Source organism: Sphaeramia orbicularis, chromosome 22, assembly GCF_902148855.1.
Source record: "Sphaeramia orbicularis chromosome 22, fSphaOr1.1, whole genome shotgun sequence".
NCBI lineage: Eukaryota > Metazoa > Chordata > Actinopteri > Kurtiformes > Apogonidae > Sphaeramia > Sphaeramia orbicularis.
The window spans coordinates 29,074,375-29,089,185 of NC_043978.1; the positions used below are offsets into that span (position 1 = coordinate 29,074,375).

Sequence of the window (14,811 nt, forward strand, 5' to 3'; positions counted from 1 at the left end):
AGGCGTTCAGGCCGATAGACGTGGTGTGGGCGACTTTTTAACTTACAGGGTGTGGAACTCAATGCCAAGTGATACTGGGATGTGAAGAACATTCATCTGTAACTCACACTTACACATCTGAAATGATTATTTACAGTTTCAATGAAAGCTAAATAACATCAAATATTGTGCTCAAAGTTTGTTGTTTCTTGAGAGAACACCATCGGTGGATACAATTAGGTGTAACAGGCCAAAGGGAAGTAAAAAAAAAAAAAAACTGCTGTATTTTTACTAAAATGCTAAGATGTATGCATAATTTGGTAGAACTGTATGTATTTAAAGAATATAGAGTAGTGTTTTTCAACCTTGGGGTCAGGACCCCATATGGGGTCACGTGGAATTCAAATGGGGTCGCCTGAAATTTCTAGTAATTGATAAAAATAAAAAATATATATATATGATGAGTTGAAAGAGATAATCACAAAAGACATGACAAACTGTGAAGCTGAAACTGAAGCACTGTGGTACTGTTTATCTTTCAAATGTTTATTGTGGTCGGTTTCACATGCTGCAGCTCTTTCATAATTCATAGTTTGGGTTATTCTTTGTTCAGTATTAATTGTCAGCCTTGTAGAGCCAAGCTGGACTGACTGTACATATCCTGACCAAGAAAAATAAAATTCTCACTTTGTGCACCTGACTTTTCTGCCTCCGTCCACAATGATATACATTATATAGACTAAATGTCGTCTAAAAATAATGTTTATTTGCACCATAGCATAGCAAACTATTACATGATCAAAAACAACTTAATTTTAGCATAAAAAAAAAAAAATTCTCTGTTTTGAATGTCTGGGGTCGCCAGAAATTTGTGATGTTAAAATGGGCTCATGAGACAAAAAAGGTTGGGAACCACTGATATAGAATAAGCCAAAAAAAACTTTCCTGCTTTAAACGTCCAAGAAGAGTTTACGAGTTGCACCTGAATGCACCATGAAGTCAATGCCACAGTGTGAATCTAACACAGACAATGCAGCGTCTATTTTCATGCAAAATATAACCCTACAATGTGGAGACTAGCCAAAACACACACGGCTGTGTTAATTTTAGACCTTGCTATTGAAATACAAATCCGCTAAAATACGAAAAAAAAAATGGAAGTCTGAAGTATGGTAGGTGTTCATGACCACTATATGTATCCTTTTTCAATTATTAAGTGTATTTAGATCAATAATTACTGTGATTTACACAAAAAAACTCAAGAGAAACATGGACCTGCAGGAAAAGTGTGACAAGAAAATGAATGTCCGGTGGTGCAGCTTTTCCACTTCTACCAACACAAACACAACCGTGCACATTCATATCTTCATATCACACACCTTTCTCCAGGGTGAGAACCAAGGCTTGTTCCTACACAGAAGTTCTCATGACCACAGATGCGATGGATTAATCACCCATTTACCAACTTCCCCCCAAAAACAATGTGTATACTTTGGAAAACAATCAGGTTCAGAGGCAGCTATTCAGGCTGGAACAAGAGTGTGATCCACGGATGAAAGTCTGGGCTTAGAGACTATGGGCAGGAAGAAGTGGATGAATGTGAGGAGATACAGTCAGTTTCACAAAGGTGTGAAAAGGGGATTTGTTGGTAATAAACAGAGCCTTAAGAAATGTGATGTAACTGAGCATTTCTACAGGAAAAAATAGAAATAAAGTCTCTGAACATGTCTATAAACTTGTTCACTGAATATATGATAACATGGCCGAGTCTGTCATTAACTAATAAAATGTAATGTTGGCCCCTTCAGGGAACTATTACAAATAAACTGGAGAAATTCTGGTGGAAAAAAGGGCATTGTATGTGACTAAAAATCAAATTTGTTAATAAAATGACTGCTTTTTAAATCAATATATTGTGTAATTTTACATGTAGTTTCTTTGTCTTAGAGTCAGGTTTGGCAAATGTACTTCCTGAACCTGAAAAAGTTAAAAATAAGAAGGCAAAGTAAAGAAATGTAAAGGAGAAAAAATGCAAGGAAAAGAAAATAAATGTACAGAATAGAAATGAAAATAAATATGAACAAACCAAACATAAGGAAAGGAAAGGAAAGGAAAGGAAAGGAAAGGAAAGGAAAGGAAAGGAAAGGAAAGGAAAGGAAAGGAAAGGAAAGGAAAGGAAAGGAAAGGAAAGGAAAGGCCGACCTGTTCCAGTAGCTCCAGAACTGTTCGTTCAGATATGTGCGATGGCTGTGGTCGTCTCCGAATGATGCTTTGCTCTCGATCCAGTGGACGATGTGTCCCTCTACAGCTGTTCGCAAACAAAAACACAACATAGTTACAAAATAGCTACTGCACCGACATCTAGAAAGGACAAGTGACATTTTCTTTGTTTTTGCCTTTTATTCTCTTCATAAAAAAAGAATAATAGACACAAATGAAAATAAAGACAACCTGACATTAACACAGCAACATTTAGACAAGTGAATTATCCTCCATGAGAAGGTAGGTGAGTTCAGATAAAACATTGACATTTGTAGTGTAAATACCAACCGACTGGGACCTCCAGGATGATGTCAGGTGTTTTGTCGTAACCCATAGCTCTCAGCTGGTTTTCATCTGAAGGAAATGAAGAGCAGAATACTTTAGAATAAGTTGAAATAAAGTTTAAAGTCCTCCTTCAGTCACATTTGAAGACATCACAAAAATACTCTGTAGTGAAAAATAATTGGTGTTGAACATGGTTTTCATCTGTAATCTCTGAATATTCAAATAGTCATTTACTTGGGCTGTGAATCGGTAAGAATTTTGTCTTAGATATGTATCATGACACAGGGATTGCAATCCAATATCTCATTAGCCTCATAGCATAACTACCTAAGACATATTTTTTTTGGAATATAGCATAATGAAGCAGCTGTGTTACAAAAGTAAAGTTATGCAGATATCACAATTTGGCTAAAAATATGACATAGGCAAGTATGCTATGAGGCTAACGATATGTGAAAATATATATGTTTTTATTGTTTTTTTACTATTTTGCTCTAGTTTTATGTGTTTATAACTATGATGTGTTTTATTCGTGTACAGCACGTTGGCCAACTGTGTTCTTTTTAACGTGCTTTATAAATAAAGTTGGACTGGTTGTTGGACAATATATCGCAATTTATAAATCTAATTTTAGGATAACTATCTACAGCAGTAAGCCCTAAGAACACTGCCACATGTGCAAAATATGCAAAAAAAACTTTTTATGCAAAGAGAACAAAGAAATGTCATTACACTAGTTAAAAATCTACAGAGATTTTTATAATTAGCACAAATATACAGTAAATAACTGCAAAATATGAAAGAAAACTGAGAAAAGATAATTACCTCTAAATTTGGGTGAGGTGCTTGGGTGTTGCAACTATAGGGTGGTGTACCGAACTTTGACGCTTTTGTATGTAGTAACAGATCGTACAGTTTAATATCATATCTCAATACCTATGTGAGAAATTAATGATATTATATTAACAAGTAACTTGACTGATGTAAAATTGAAACAAATTACTTGTAAAGATCCAGGTCAGTCTCTATTGGGAGCTGATCAATAAAAAAAACTAAACTCAAATGTAAGTCAATGTCTATTTTTAGTCATAAAATGCATATTATTGAATTGGATTTATGAAAAAACACTAACGAACCAAACAGTGTACAGACATTTTTAAAAAAGTTGTCAATGGAGAGGATCAGTTTTAAGTTGAAGGGAAATTATTATACTTTTATGGATATTTGGCCTTTAATGGATGACTTGCCTGCAGATCTAAGTTCTACAGAAATGGAACGTTACATTGGAATGAAAGACTTTAGGTCGACTCAGTACTAAACAGATGTAAAAGAGTGATGTTTGCAGATAATTTTTCTAATTTTCTAATGTTTTAAATATATAAATGCACTGATTGATCAAATTTAGTCCCTCATGTTTTTTTTTCTTTATTCTATATCTCCAGCATCTGTTAATGCTTTAAAATAAAACTGGAATAAAGTGTGTCATAAACTGCAGTACACTTGACTATGGTAATAAAACAATAATGATAATTATGATATATATTTTTCATTGGTGTTTTGGGGTCTTTTCTTTATTGTTTCCTGGTGATCAGATCATTTTTGGCCGTATCATCCAGTCCTAGTGCTAAAAGGTTATTTTTTATGTTACAAAAAATCCTGAGTGGAAAACTAGGGAGGCACTGAAACATAAAACTACAAATTGAAACAGGCAACTGAAATCTAACCACATTGTGGCTTACATTATATTGTATTATGTGACTTTATTATTATATCACCATGTTACAAAAGTACTTTTGAGTGTATGGACATGCAGAGGAGGTGAAAAATAAAACTCAACATTTACACCATAATGTGTGATGGAAAAGTCTTGTTGATAAAATGGACGCAAAGTGGAATCAATGCCGAGATATCAATATTCAAAGACTGGTATCAACAAAAATGTGTCCAAGTATTACAGGGTGGGGAAGCAAAATTTACAATATTTTGAGGCAGGGATTGAAAGACAGTGTATGACCAATTAGTTTATTGAAAGTCATGAGAATTTATTTGACACAAGAAAATTGACATAATAGAAAATGTTTTTATTCTATGTGTCCTCCTTCTTTCTCAATAACTGCCTTCACACGCTTCCTGAAACTTGCACAAGTGTTCCTCAAATATTCGGGTGACAACTTCTCCCATTCTTCTTTAATAGTATCTTCCAGACTTTCTCGTAATAGTTTTGCTCATAGTCATTCTCTTCTTTACATTATAAACAGTCTTTATGGACACTCCGACTATTTTTGAAATCTCCTTTGGTGTGACGAGTGCGTTCAGCAAATCACACACTCTTTGACGTTTGCTTTCCTGATTACTCATATGGGCAAAAGTTTCTGAAAAGGTATGGATAATAGTGTTAGGTATGATTATGACATCAATATATGTCTGGTTTCAAAACAATTGACGTCGTGCCTGCTGAGAAAAAAACAACTAAATGTTCATTGTAAATTTTGCTTCCCCACCCTGTAGAATGTAGAGGACCCCCCCACCCCACCCCACCCCCAGCTAATGTTTGCAAAGCAGACGAAAAAAGCAGGAGAAGACACGGAGAAAACCATTAACTACATCTGCCACGTATTTGCTGTTGTAGCACAAAAACCTGTAAAGCCTGGTTACAGAGCTGCTCTCCAGTTTGCAGTTTGCCAGAGCTTTATAAAATATATAACAAGGGGACAAGGTTGGCATTATAGCCTGTGTAAGTCTGACCCCTGACTGCACAGGCTGCAGCCATTGTCCTTGACTTCTGGCGCGCTTCAGCCATTATCCCTACAACACCTGATTTCTCCATTAAATCTCAGGCTGACCAGGTCATTCAGTTCCAAGGGTCTGCCTCTTTGTCTCCAGCCAAGCTCAACTAATGGGGCATGGAAGGGAATTGAGGAGAGCGGAGGGCGGCGGTGTCTGTGGCGGTGAGGCGCTAGCATCAGCCAAGGATGAAGAAAGAGAGCCGAGTGAGGTCAGCGAGGCTGCCAGAGGCCTGCGGTACAAAGGGGCATCCCGCCTCCAATAACGTGGGGTCTACGTGTGTGTGTTTGAACGGGGACCCCTATTCATACCTACTGGACTGCTGACATTGTCTAGTGTCTCTGATCGCCTTTTTACATCACTTTTGATTAAAATTAATGGGCCATCCCTGCTGTTGGGTAGCTTATTTCCAATCCATTTATCAGACGAGGGGGGGTGAGAGGGGTATGGGGGGTATAAGGCTGCCTCGGTGGCCCTCGTGCCCCTCGAACTCTGACGGTTTTAGAACAGTCCCCTGTACAGCCCCGAAGAAAGGTCAGCACTTCAGGTCCAAATAAATGATACGCTCTTAATGACAGAGGGAATGACTTTTATCCTTCATCACTCATCTGACCTAGGGGATGGGGATGGGATGAGGAGATGAGAGGAAGGGGAAAGGAAGGGGGGGGGGGGGGTCAAAAATTCAGTTCACAATTTCACACCTGGACACCCTACTTTGATATAATACTGCTAGAACAAGACGGTAGGATTAACAAACTAAAAGTAAATTAGAAAATATTCAGCGATACTGGATACGGATTTGGAACAGAACGCCAAATGATGTAAAACTAATAACAGATGACAAAACAATCACAGCACAGATTAAGAACAGGATGAAAGCAAAAAAAAAAAAACATGTACCCATTTGGTTGGTGAGGTCAGCTTGATGACTTTTTTTATTGCATTTTTCACTGTTTTAATGTATTTATTTATTTTTGGGAAGTGGGCTGGAGAGGGGGTAATAATCTATAATCGCGGAAAAAAATATTAGACCATCAAAAGTCATCAAAAATAATGGTTATCCAATCAAGTACTAACTCCTGTGTGTATCATGTGACTAAAACAGACTGAAAAGAAAACATGGAATGCCTAAAAGTACTGTTTTTGTCAGTACAATGCCACAGATATTGATGTAAGAACTGAAGTGATTTTGGTTATTATCAAAAAACATGGAAAATGGGTAGATATCAGCTCTGAAATTAAACTGTTATGAGCTGTTTTTGTTGTTATATATTTGTCCAAAACAATGTACCTTTAGTTGTACCAGGCATTAAAATGAACAAGAAATTGAAGAAAACAAGGGTGGTCTAATAATTTTTTCCGCGACTGTATATTTAATTAAATGTTTTGAAAAAATTTACAGAAATACAAACTTTGGTGTTCTCTAAGGTTGAACTGTTATATATACAATTTAAAAAAACTTGAATATATTTTCATATTATAAAATCATTAACTTGCAAGAAAATAAATCTGAAATTGTTTGAGATTAAAGAATGTACATTTCTGAGATGAAAAGTTCAGAATTTCAGGGTAAAATTATGGAAGAAAATAAAGTATTTCACCAGAGGATCAATTGGAAAGTTCCATAAGTAGGTAGAAATAATGCGTGAAAGTGTCCCTTATTTAAGTTACCCATATCATGATTTATATTATTATGTGCCTACCCCCCACCCCACCCCTTATTTTTAAACTAAGAAAAAAACTAAGAAAAACAATTAAAGAACCTGTATCTACAATGCATCATACATTGTTTTGCTTTTCTTGAGTAAAAATAATAGTGAAGAACAGAAAAAAGAAACAAGGATGTGGCAGAAAAAAACTTGAGAATTATCTGGAATCATACATTTTTCCATTAGCCAGAAAAGACACACCATTCTTATATCTAAACCAAGTAAATAAGTCAAAAACTTGATGCAGACATGTTCCATATTGTCTTTTCTTGGTCTGGTTAAAGACTATAACTAAAATCACCTTAAAGTAGAGTTGCAATCTTGTAAATGTTACATCTCAAACATGACCTGCAGATGAAATGACCACAACCTCCTCCTTTATGGCACATAATAATCACAATAGGATTTCCCATATAAAAAAACTACATAAACTAAAAAATTAAAAAAATATATGCTGATGACCAGTAACCTGAGACAACAGTTAAAGACCGTTTAGAAGACATTAAGAGTCACCTTGGAAGCTTTTAAATATTATTGGATAAATATTAAATATTTATTGGTTATCTGAGAGGCTCCTGGTTGTTTGCAAATCAATGAGGTAACATTCAGTGCATTTTCTTTGGTATACAGTGTGTTGTAAGGCTTCAGTGCCATAGCAGTGCAATCAGAATAGGCTACTTTTATTTTGACATATTTGTGTTTTGCCATTTCCATTTTTTCTAGTGGAAATTATGTGATTGATACCTGCTTTATCATTGCACTACTAATCTACTGTGTAAAATACAAAGAAGCCACACTGATAATCAGCAGCTCTTACATCACACATTTTTCGAGGTCAAATTCAAGCACTTTTCAAGCACTTTTAAGAGTCATTTTCAATTTTTTCCAGCACAAAACCTTACCACTGGGGTAAAATACATATCTACGGGAATACATATACACATGATTGTTTGTTTTTCCACTTTTTAATCACAATAATGAACATTGTATTATGCTATAAACATCTAAAATTACATTTCATAACAGCAAAAAGTTTGGAAATTAAAGGAGAAAAGAAAGTTTTATCCAAAAAAAGGAAAGCTACTTCTTCAGACACACCTGCACCAAGCCAAACATTAAGATACAAATTTTACTTGGAGTCAACCTGAGAACACCGGCTAATATTCTTTTTTGACAAAAAATTTTATTTTTCAAAATGTATCACCTCTCTGTAAGTAGCTTTGACTTGCCATCTAACCTGACAGTTAATATTAGAAATAAATAAATAAATCACATCACAGAGTTATATTTGTGAGCACTTTCAAGCACCTTCACGGTCTTGAAAACAGACCCGTACGACCCCTGTTACATATATTTAGGAATTCCATAATAAAAATACATTTAAAATGAGCTGTTCCACATGTACACTTTTTACTTCAGAAGTTTACTTTCTTGATAACACCTTTATACTTGAAATAAACAAGTGGTGCCAGGCACAACGAACCCTGCCCCTCACATGTATTGTAGCTTATTCTGGCATCGATCCAGCTGACGTCATCATGTCTGTGTGTGATGTCAGCATATCAATTTCCTCAATATATGTGCCAAGTTAGACGTATATTGAAACAAAACTGATGTTTTTATAGACGTGAATTTTCACCCATTTTAAGAAAAAGGGAGAAAAACAAAGATTTAAAAAATTCATAAAAAACTTGAAGTTTAACCTACTTTCCCCAAAATGTAACCACACCTATTATGAGTCACTGGCAATCTATAAACCCAGTTTGGTATGAATTCAACCAATAGTTTTGCTGCTAGTGTTAACGAACAAAGAAACAAACAAACCAAACCAAAAACAATACCCCTTGCCTCCCCTTCAGGGGTCAGAGTAATAAAATTCTGAATTTAGGACTTCTACTTGCAGTGGAGTAGTTCTACACTGTGGTATTTCTATTTTTACTTCAGTAAAACTTCTGAACACTTCTTCCACCTCTGGTCTATCTCAACTGGACTGAGTTTAGAAATGTGATAAGAGGGTCAAGAAATGTCTTACCTAGGAAGGAAAGGTTCCTCTCCTTCAGTTTGTCACAGAGCAGAACCTCATGCTCTTGTCCAATAGCACTGGGGAAGAAAGAGTCAAGGAATCCAACATACAGCAAAATGTGCTTTTCATGTTATTGAAACACATAATGTTAAAAAGACGTGTGGACTCGAGACGTACAAGTCATTGGTTAAAACACTGCAGCTGTTTTGGATATTATCAAACTAACCCAGTGTGTCAAGTGCACATATATGTACATGTCTGACATTTATTTAAGTTTAGAAATGCCTCTCTCCACCACTGGTTCATTATGCAAAGGAGACCACTTCTCTTCATGCAGGATCACAATCAGAGTCAATGTTTTCAGGTCAAACTCAATCTGGTTTCACAACAAATCTCTCAAGTGCATTACCTAAATGAGGAAGAAGGAACAAATGCCAATTTAACTAAATGCACACAGTGCCTGGACTGGTTCCTCCGCTCATTCCTCTGAAATCTTGCCTTTGGAATAAAATGTCGTTTTACATCAGGGCATGTGTGTGTTCTTGAACCTCCAACTTACAGAGGCTGGATATTAAAGGTTCGCAATTCACTTTTTTTTGACGGAGAAACTTCTTGACATATGACTGCGCTCAACACAGCCTAATCATTTAAATGGATTCTAATTAATACATTTATCCCCACAGATTCATTTAGAAGAATCCCTCTCAGGTCTTTCAAAGCACATAGTCATGGGGCGGGTACCATGAACTCTCTGTTGTGGACTAACTGACAATGAAGTCAGGACTGGCCAAAAAAAGGTAAAAGAGCGGATGTGGAGGGAGGGCAAGATGGGACAGGGTTGAGTGGTTATGAACAGAAAAACCCAACCCCACCACATACACGTGAAAGCCCGGACAGACACAATAACATACACATGTATACTCATTTAAATACGTTCCCTCCCTCAGAGAAAAAGTTGAACAGCTGCTTGTCCTGAGGTAGCCCAGAATGTGTCCAAAAGGACGACAAGAAAAAACATGGACATTACACTGAACAGGAAATGAATTAAACAGAAGTAATGAAATCTAAGGGGTGAAGCACGGACAAATATAGCTCAGGTTTTTAAATCACCCAGCTAAATTAGGATTGTAATAAACACAATTGTAACTAATTACGTTAAAAAAGAACAAATGAAAAAACAAGTCATTAACATTTAAAAGGTCCGATATGTATAATTTGTATGCACTAATGTCCAGTTTATGTTGGTTTGCGTTGTTTGCTGATGTTAGCTATTTTGTTTCCAAGTTGTTGGTGACTAACGTTGCTACACTGACAAAAAAAAAAAAAAAATCAGGAAGAAAACAAAATGTCTTTTACAGAGTCGTTTATGTCAATGAATGTTAGGGCTGGAAACAGAGACTTAAGCCCATTATTAGTTTCAAATGGAGTTAGCTAACATCAGCAAAAAACTGAAAACAACATAGAAGCTAATGGTAATTTCATATAAGCGCTCAAAACCCACAGCAGTGTTATAGATCCTTTATTTTTTTTTAAGTGGGTGTTTTTTGGTGCATAAAATACTTATTTTGTTACATTCTCCAAATTTGAAGCACTATGCATGGACGCTGTAGTCCAGGGGTGTCAAACATACGGCCCACAGGCCAAAACTGGCCAAAGTTTCTGTCTGGAACATGAATGCGCCAAGTGAAGAAGTTACACTGAAGATGTTAACAGTCTAGGGTGGAAAATTCATTATGGTTCCAAACTTCAAAATTTTAACAATATTCTGCCTGTTACTAAATGTGATTAAATGTTACTAAGTGCCTTTGTAAACTCAATCTGTGATGCAGATGTATAAATGATAATTTCAGGCATAATATTGTTAAAATTGCACTTATTCTTAAGAAATTTCAGGATATTTACATTTGTTTGAAAGGATAGTTCATAAATGTAAACATTTTCATAACTTTTTTATACTAAAACAAATACAAAAGTTTGGATTTGTCATTATTAATAGGCTATTATGTTATTATTTTACTGGTCTGGCCCCTTGATATTAAATTTGGGCTGCATGTGGCCCCTGCTGTAGCCTCTCTTTAGTGTCAAATACCACTACAGCAACGCATTTCTCCCTTTTATCAAAGTTATTCTTTTCCATGTATGCAAGTTAGCAAATGTTTTACTGACTAGCATAATACAGAAACACTGTTGCTAATGTGTTCTAGTGTTATTACATAGCAATTTCTGACCAGTTTTTAACATTTATAATGACTTGAGAAGCACATCTCACAGTTTACTTCCCACTGAGTTTAAAACGATGAATTCAGGAATAGTTTTTCTTGTTTACATTTTAAAAGAAAAACTTAATTTACGCTAAATTATACCAGTTACAGAAACACATCAAAAACATCACATGGATTGGTAATGTCATTTTCCCTGTTGTTGTATAGAACACTGAGTCTGATCCACTGCATGCACATGGAGACACATTTGCACTTATTATTCTTAAGACATTTCAAATTATTTACATTTTTTAAGGCACTAAAATTAATACAAAAATTTGGAGTTGTCATTGTTATTATTTTACTGGTCTGGCCCGTTGATATCAAATCGGGCTGCATGTGGCCCCTCCTGTAGCCTCTATCTAGTGTCAAATACTACTACAGTAATGTATTTCTCCCTTTTATCAAAGTTATTTTTTTCTGTGTACGCAAGTTAGCAAATATTTTACTGACTAGCATAATATAGAACCACTATTGCTAATGTGTTCTAGTGTTATTACACAGCAACTTCTGACTAGTTTTCAACATTTATAATGAATTGAGAAGCAAATCTCACAGTTTACTTCCCACTGAGTTTAAAACGATGAATTCAGGAATAGTTTTTCTTGTTTACATTTTAAAAGAAAAACTTAATTTACACTAAATTATACCAGCTACGTTACAGAAACACATCAAAAACATCACATGGATTGGTAATGTCATTTTCCCTGTTGTAGTATAGAACATTGGGTCTGATCCACTGCATGCACATGGAGACACATTTAGATCAGCCTAGCCTCTCCTGCTCCTCCTCCTCCTCTTTCCTCCATCACCTTCCAGCCGCCGTATCAGTGATAGCGGGATGGCAGGCAGGATGAAACACTTCCTCTGTGAAGCAGAACTTTTATGTCAGGTGAAGCCAGACACATCTCATCCCCTTCAATAGCTCCTCGTCAATTTCAGGCTTAAAATTTTATGGGATAGGATACTGTTTGATGCAGTCTACCAGCGGTCCATAACAGCAGTCATTTATTGTGCACTGAAAAGAGGGGGAAGAAATATTATGGCGTGCGAAAAAAAAAAAAAGGGTAGGTGGGAGGAGGTGAGGGGAAGGAAGCTCATACAGTGCAGTGGGAATGGAGAAAACACAGGAGATGCAGGCAGATTGGCAGGCATGACCGCCGCGTGTCACGTGACTTCATCAGCAAACATGAGGCCTCGACACCGTCTGTCAGTAACTTCTAAAACCTCACTGCCACGTCACAATAAGATTACCTTCATAAATGATTCACACAGGGCTCATAATTAGCTCATTAATTAGGTTTCTAACACTTTATAAATCATTAATAAACTGTTCTAATATAAGAAAAAAGGACTAAAAGCGACCTGTTACTTACCAAACGGTGTGTCCACATTTATTTTTACTGCTTCATCTGATATTTACTCATATGTTTTTCACATTTAACTAGCATCGGCATATTTTAATACTCAAAAAGTCGCATTTAACAAATAAAATTAAAAGATTCATACACTTAAGTTTTGGCAATGTTTACAATAAGGTTCTACTTTGACTGTGATAGTTCAGTACATATGGATAATATTGTAATAAATGTCAAATCCATGTTTCTATCAAATTTAAAAGTTGATTATTTGGCTTGAATGAAAGAAACCACTTTATAGTTTTATAGTATTTTAGTAGTTTTATCATCAGAATGTGACATTTTCAAGTGCGATAACCATTCTAACATATCTTTTTCTACAAATATATAGGAGTAAACTTAAGTTTCAAAACTTTAAGAAACATTACAAAGTGCTGTAAAGTTTTTTTCTTAATATGAAGAATATAAACCCTTAAGTGTAATCATTTGGTTTATTTATAGTAAATAAAAATGGCAAAAAACAACCAAATGATTATAGTTTTTGTATCCTTTTTCATAATTCTACTGCTGTCAAGTTAAAAAGAGGTTAGAAACGGTAATATTCATATTCTTTTTAGTATAATTACAACATTAGGTTATTTTTCACCACAAGAAAATAGGACTGACCGATGCCAGATGCTGAAAATACTGAGAAAATTACATTTATTGTGATGTAAAGGTATATTGCGATAATAATTCTAATCATTTTATCACCCTATCCTATATGACAGAACCTCATTAATATATTGTTATGTTTTATACTTAATAATGCTACCTCTTATATGCGGTAATAACTGATTAGTAAATATTTTAACACGTTAACTGATAAAAGAACAAGACGAAGAAAACTAATCAATTTGCAGGATTTAACACAACAGAGAAAACCTGACTATTAATATGTGCCCTGATGTCCCATTATATGAGGCTGTACATTATTTTTACATCTCCTGTCTATGTATAGTGAGACATTATCCTTTACAGTCACGGAAAAAATTATTAGACCTTTCTTGTTCATTTTAATGCCTGGTACAACTAAAGGTACATTTGTGTGGACAAATATAATGATAATAACAAAAATAGCTCATAAGAGTTTAATTTCAGGGCTGATATCTGGCCATTTTCCATGTTTTCTTGATAATAACCAAAATCACTTAAGTTCTTACATCAGTATCTATGGCATTGTACTGACAAAAACAGTGCTTTTAGGCATTCCATGTTTTCTTTTCTGTCTGTTTTAGTCACATGATACACACAGGAGTTAGTACTTGATTGCATATCCATTGTTTTTTTATGACTTTTGATGGTCTAATAATTTTTTCTGCGACTGTATGTATTCCCTTTGACTAGTTTTAAAGGGAATACATGAGTTCAAGCCTATCATCACATAAAACCATAAGAACCATCAAACTTCAGCTTCCTTTTATGCTTACTGTCGTTGCTTGACACAGTATTTGAGGAAGTTGCGTTCAAATAAAATATAACTACTACTACATGTTGGAGACCTGCACTAGCAATATGCACTAGTTTGTATATATTTTTCAACTAACAAAGTTTATATTTATGTCTCAATGCTTGTCCTACACAAGCATACATTTAACCCTATATTTAGTTTGTTGGGTTCCAATTACCCTACTTTACCCCCTAAAATTTTACAATTTGTAAAGATACTCCTATTGTGAAATCATTGTATGTGAGCAGAAGAAAAATAGTTTTGCCACTTTAAACATACATTGAAATTAGGGCTGGGCGATATGGAAAAAAAATCATACCATGATATTTGTTTTTCATATCAGACAATATTGATATGTATCACGATATAAATCAAATCACTATTTTTGTCCACCTTAAATTTTCTGTTACTCATAAGTTAAGTTGTGAAAACATCAGAGGGTTATTTTTGATTTAAATAGGATTTATTTTCTGTCAGAGGTTGAACATGATACATATACTGAAGAACATTATACAACTGTTTCAGATAAGGGTCAAAACATGGTATTTGAAATCTCTCTGATGGGACATTTTAAGGACAATCTGACAGATTAATGTTGCTAAATGACCCACATTTTAACTTTTAAATTCATTTTTGCTTTTGTTGGACCATAAGGAATTAT

At 35.0% G+C, this 14,811-nt stretch overlaps 1 protein-coding gene across 2 annotated transcripts in view; it reads right to left on the reverse strand.

The window, feature by feature from the left end:
* Positions 1-14,811, reverse strand: part of cdin1 (CDAN1 interacting nuclease 1) — a 107,128-nt gene that overhangs the window by 50,376 nt on the left and 41,941 nt on the right. For both annotated transcript variants that reach the window (XM_030127652.1, XM_030127653.1), the window contains exons 8-11: positions 12,272-12,321; positions 9,052-9,119; positions 2,530-2,595; positions 2,182-2,287 (exon numbers count right to left, since the gene is read on the reverse strand). In XM_030127652.1, coding sequence (XP_029983512.1) covers positions 2,182-2,287; positions 2,530-2,595; positions 9,052-9,119; positions 12,272-12,321 — 290 coding nt within the window. The remainder of the gene's footprint in view (positions 1-2,181; positions 2,288-2,529; positions 2,596-9,051; positions 9,120-12,271; positions 12,322-14,811) is intronic.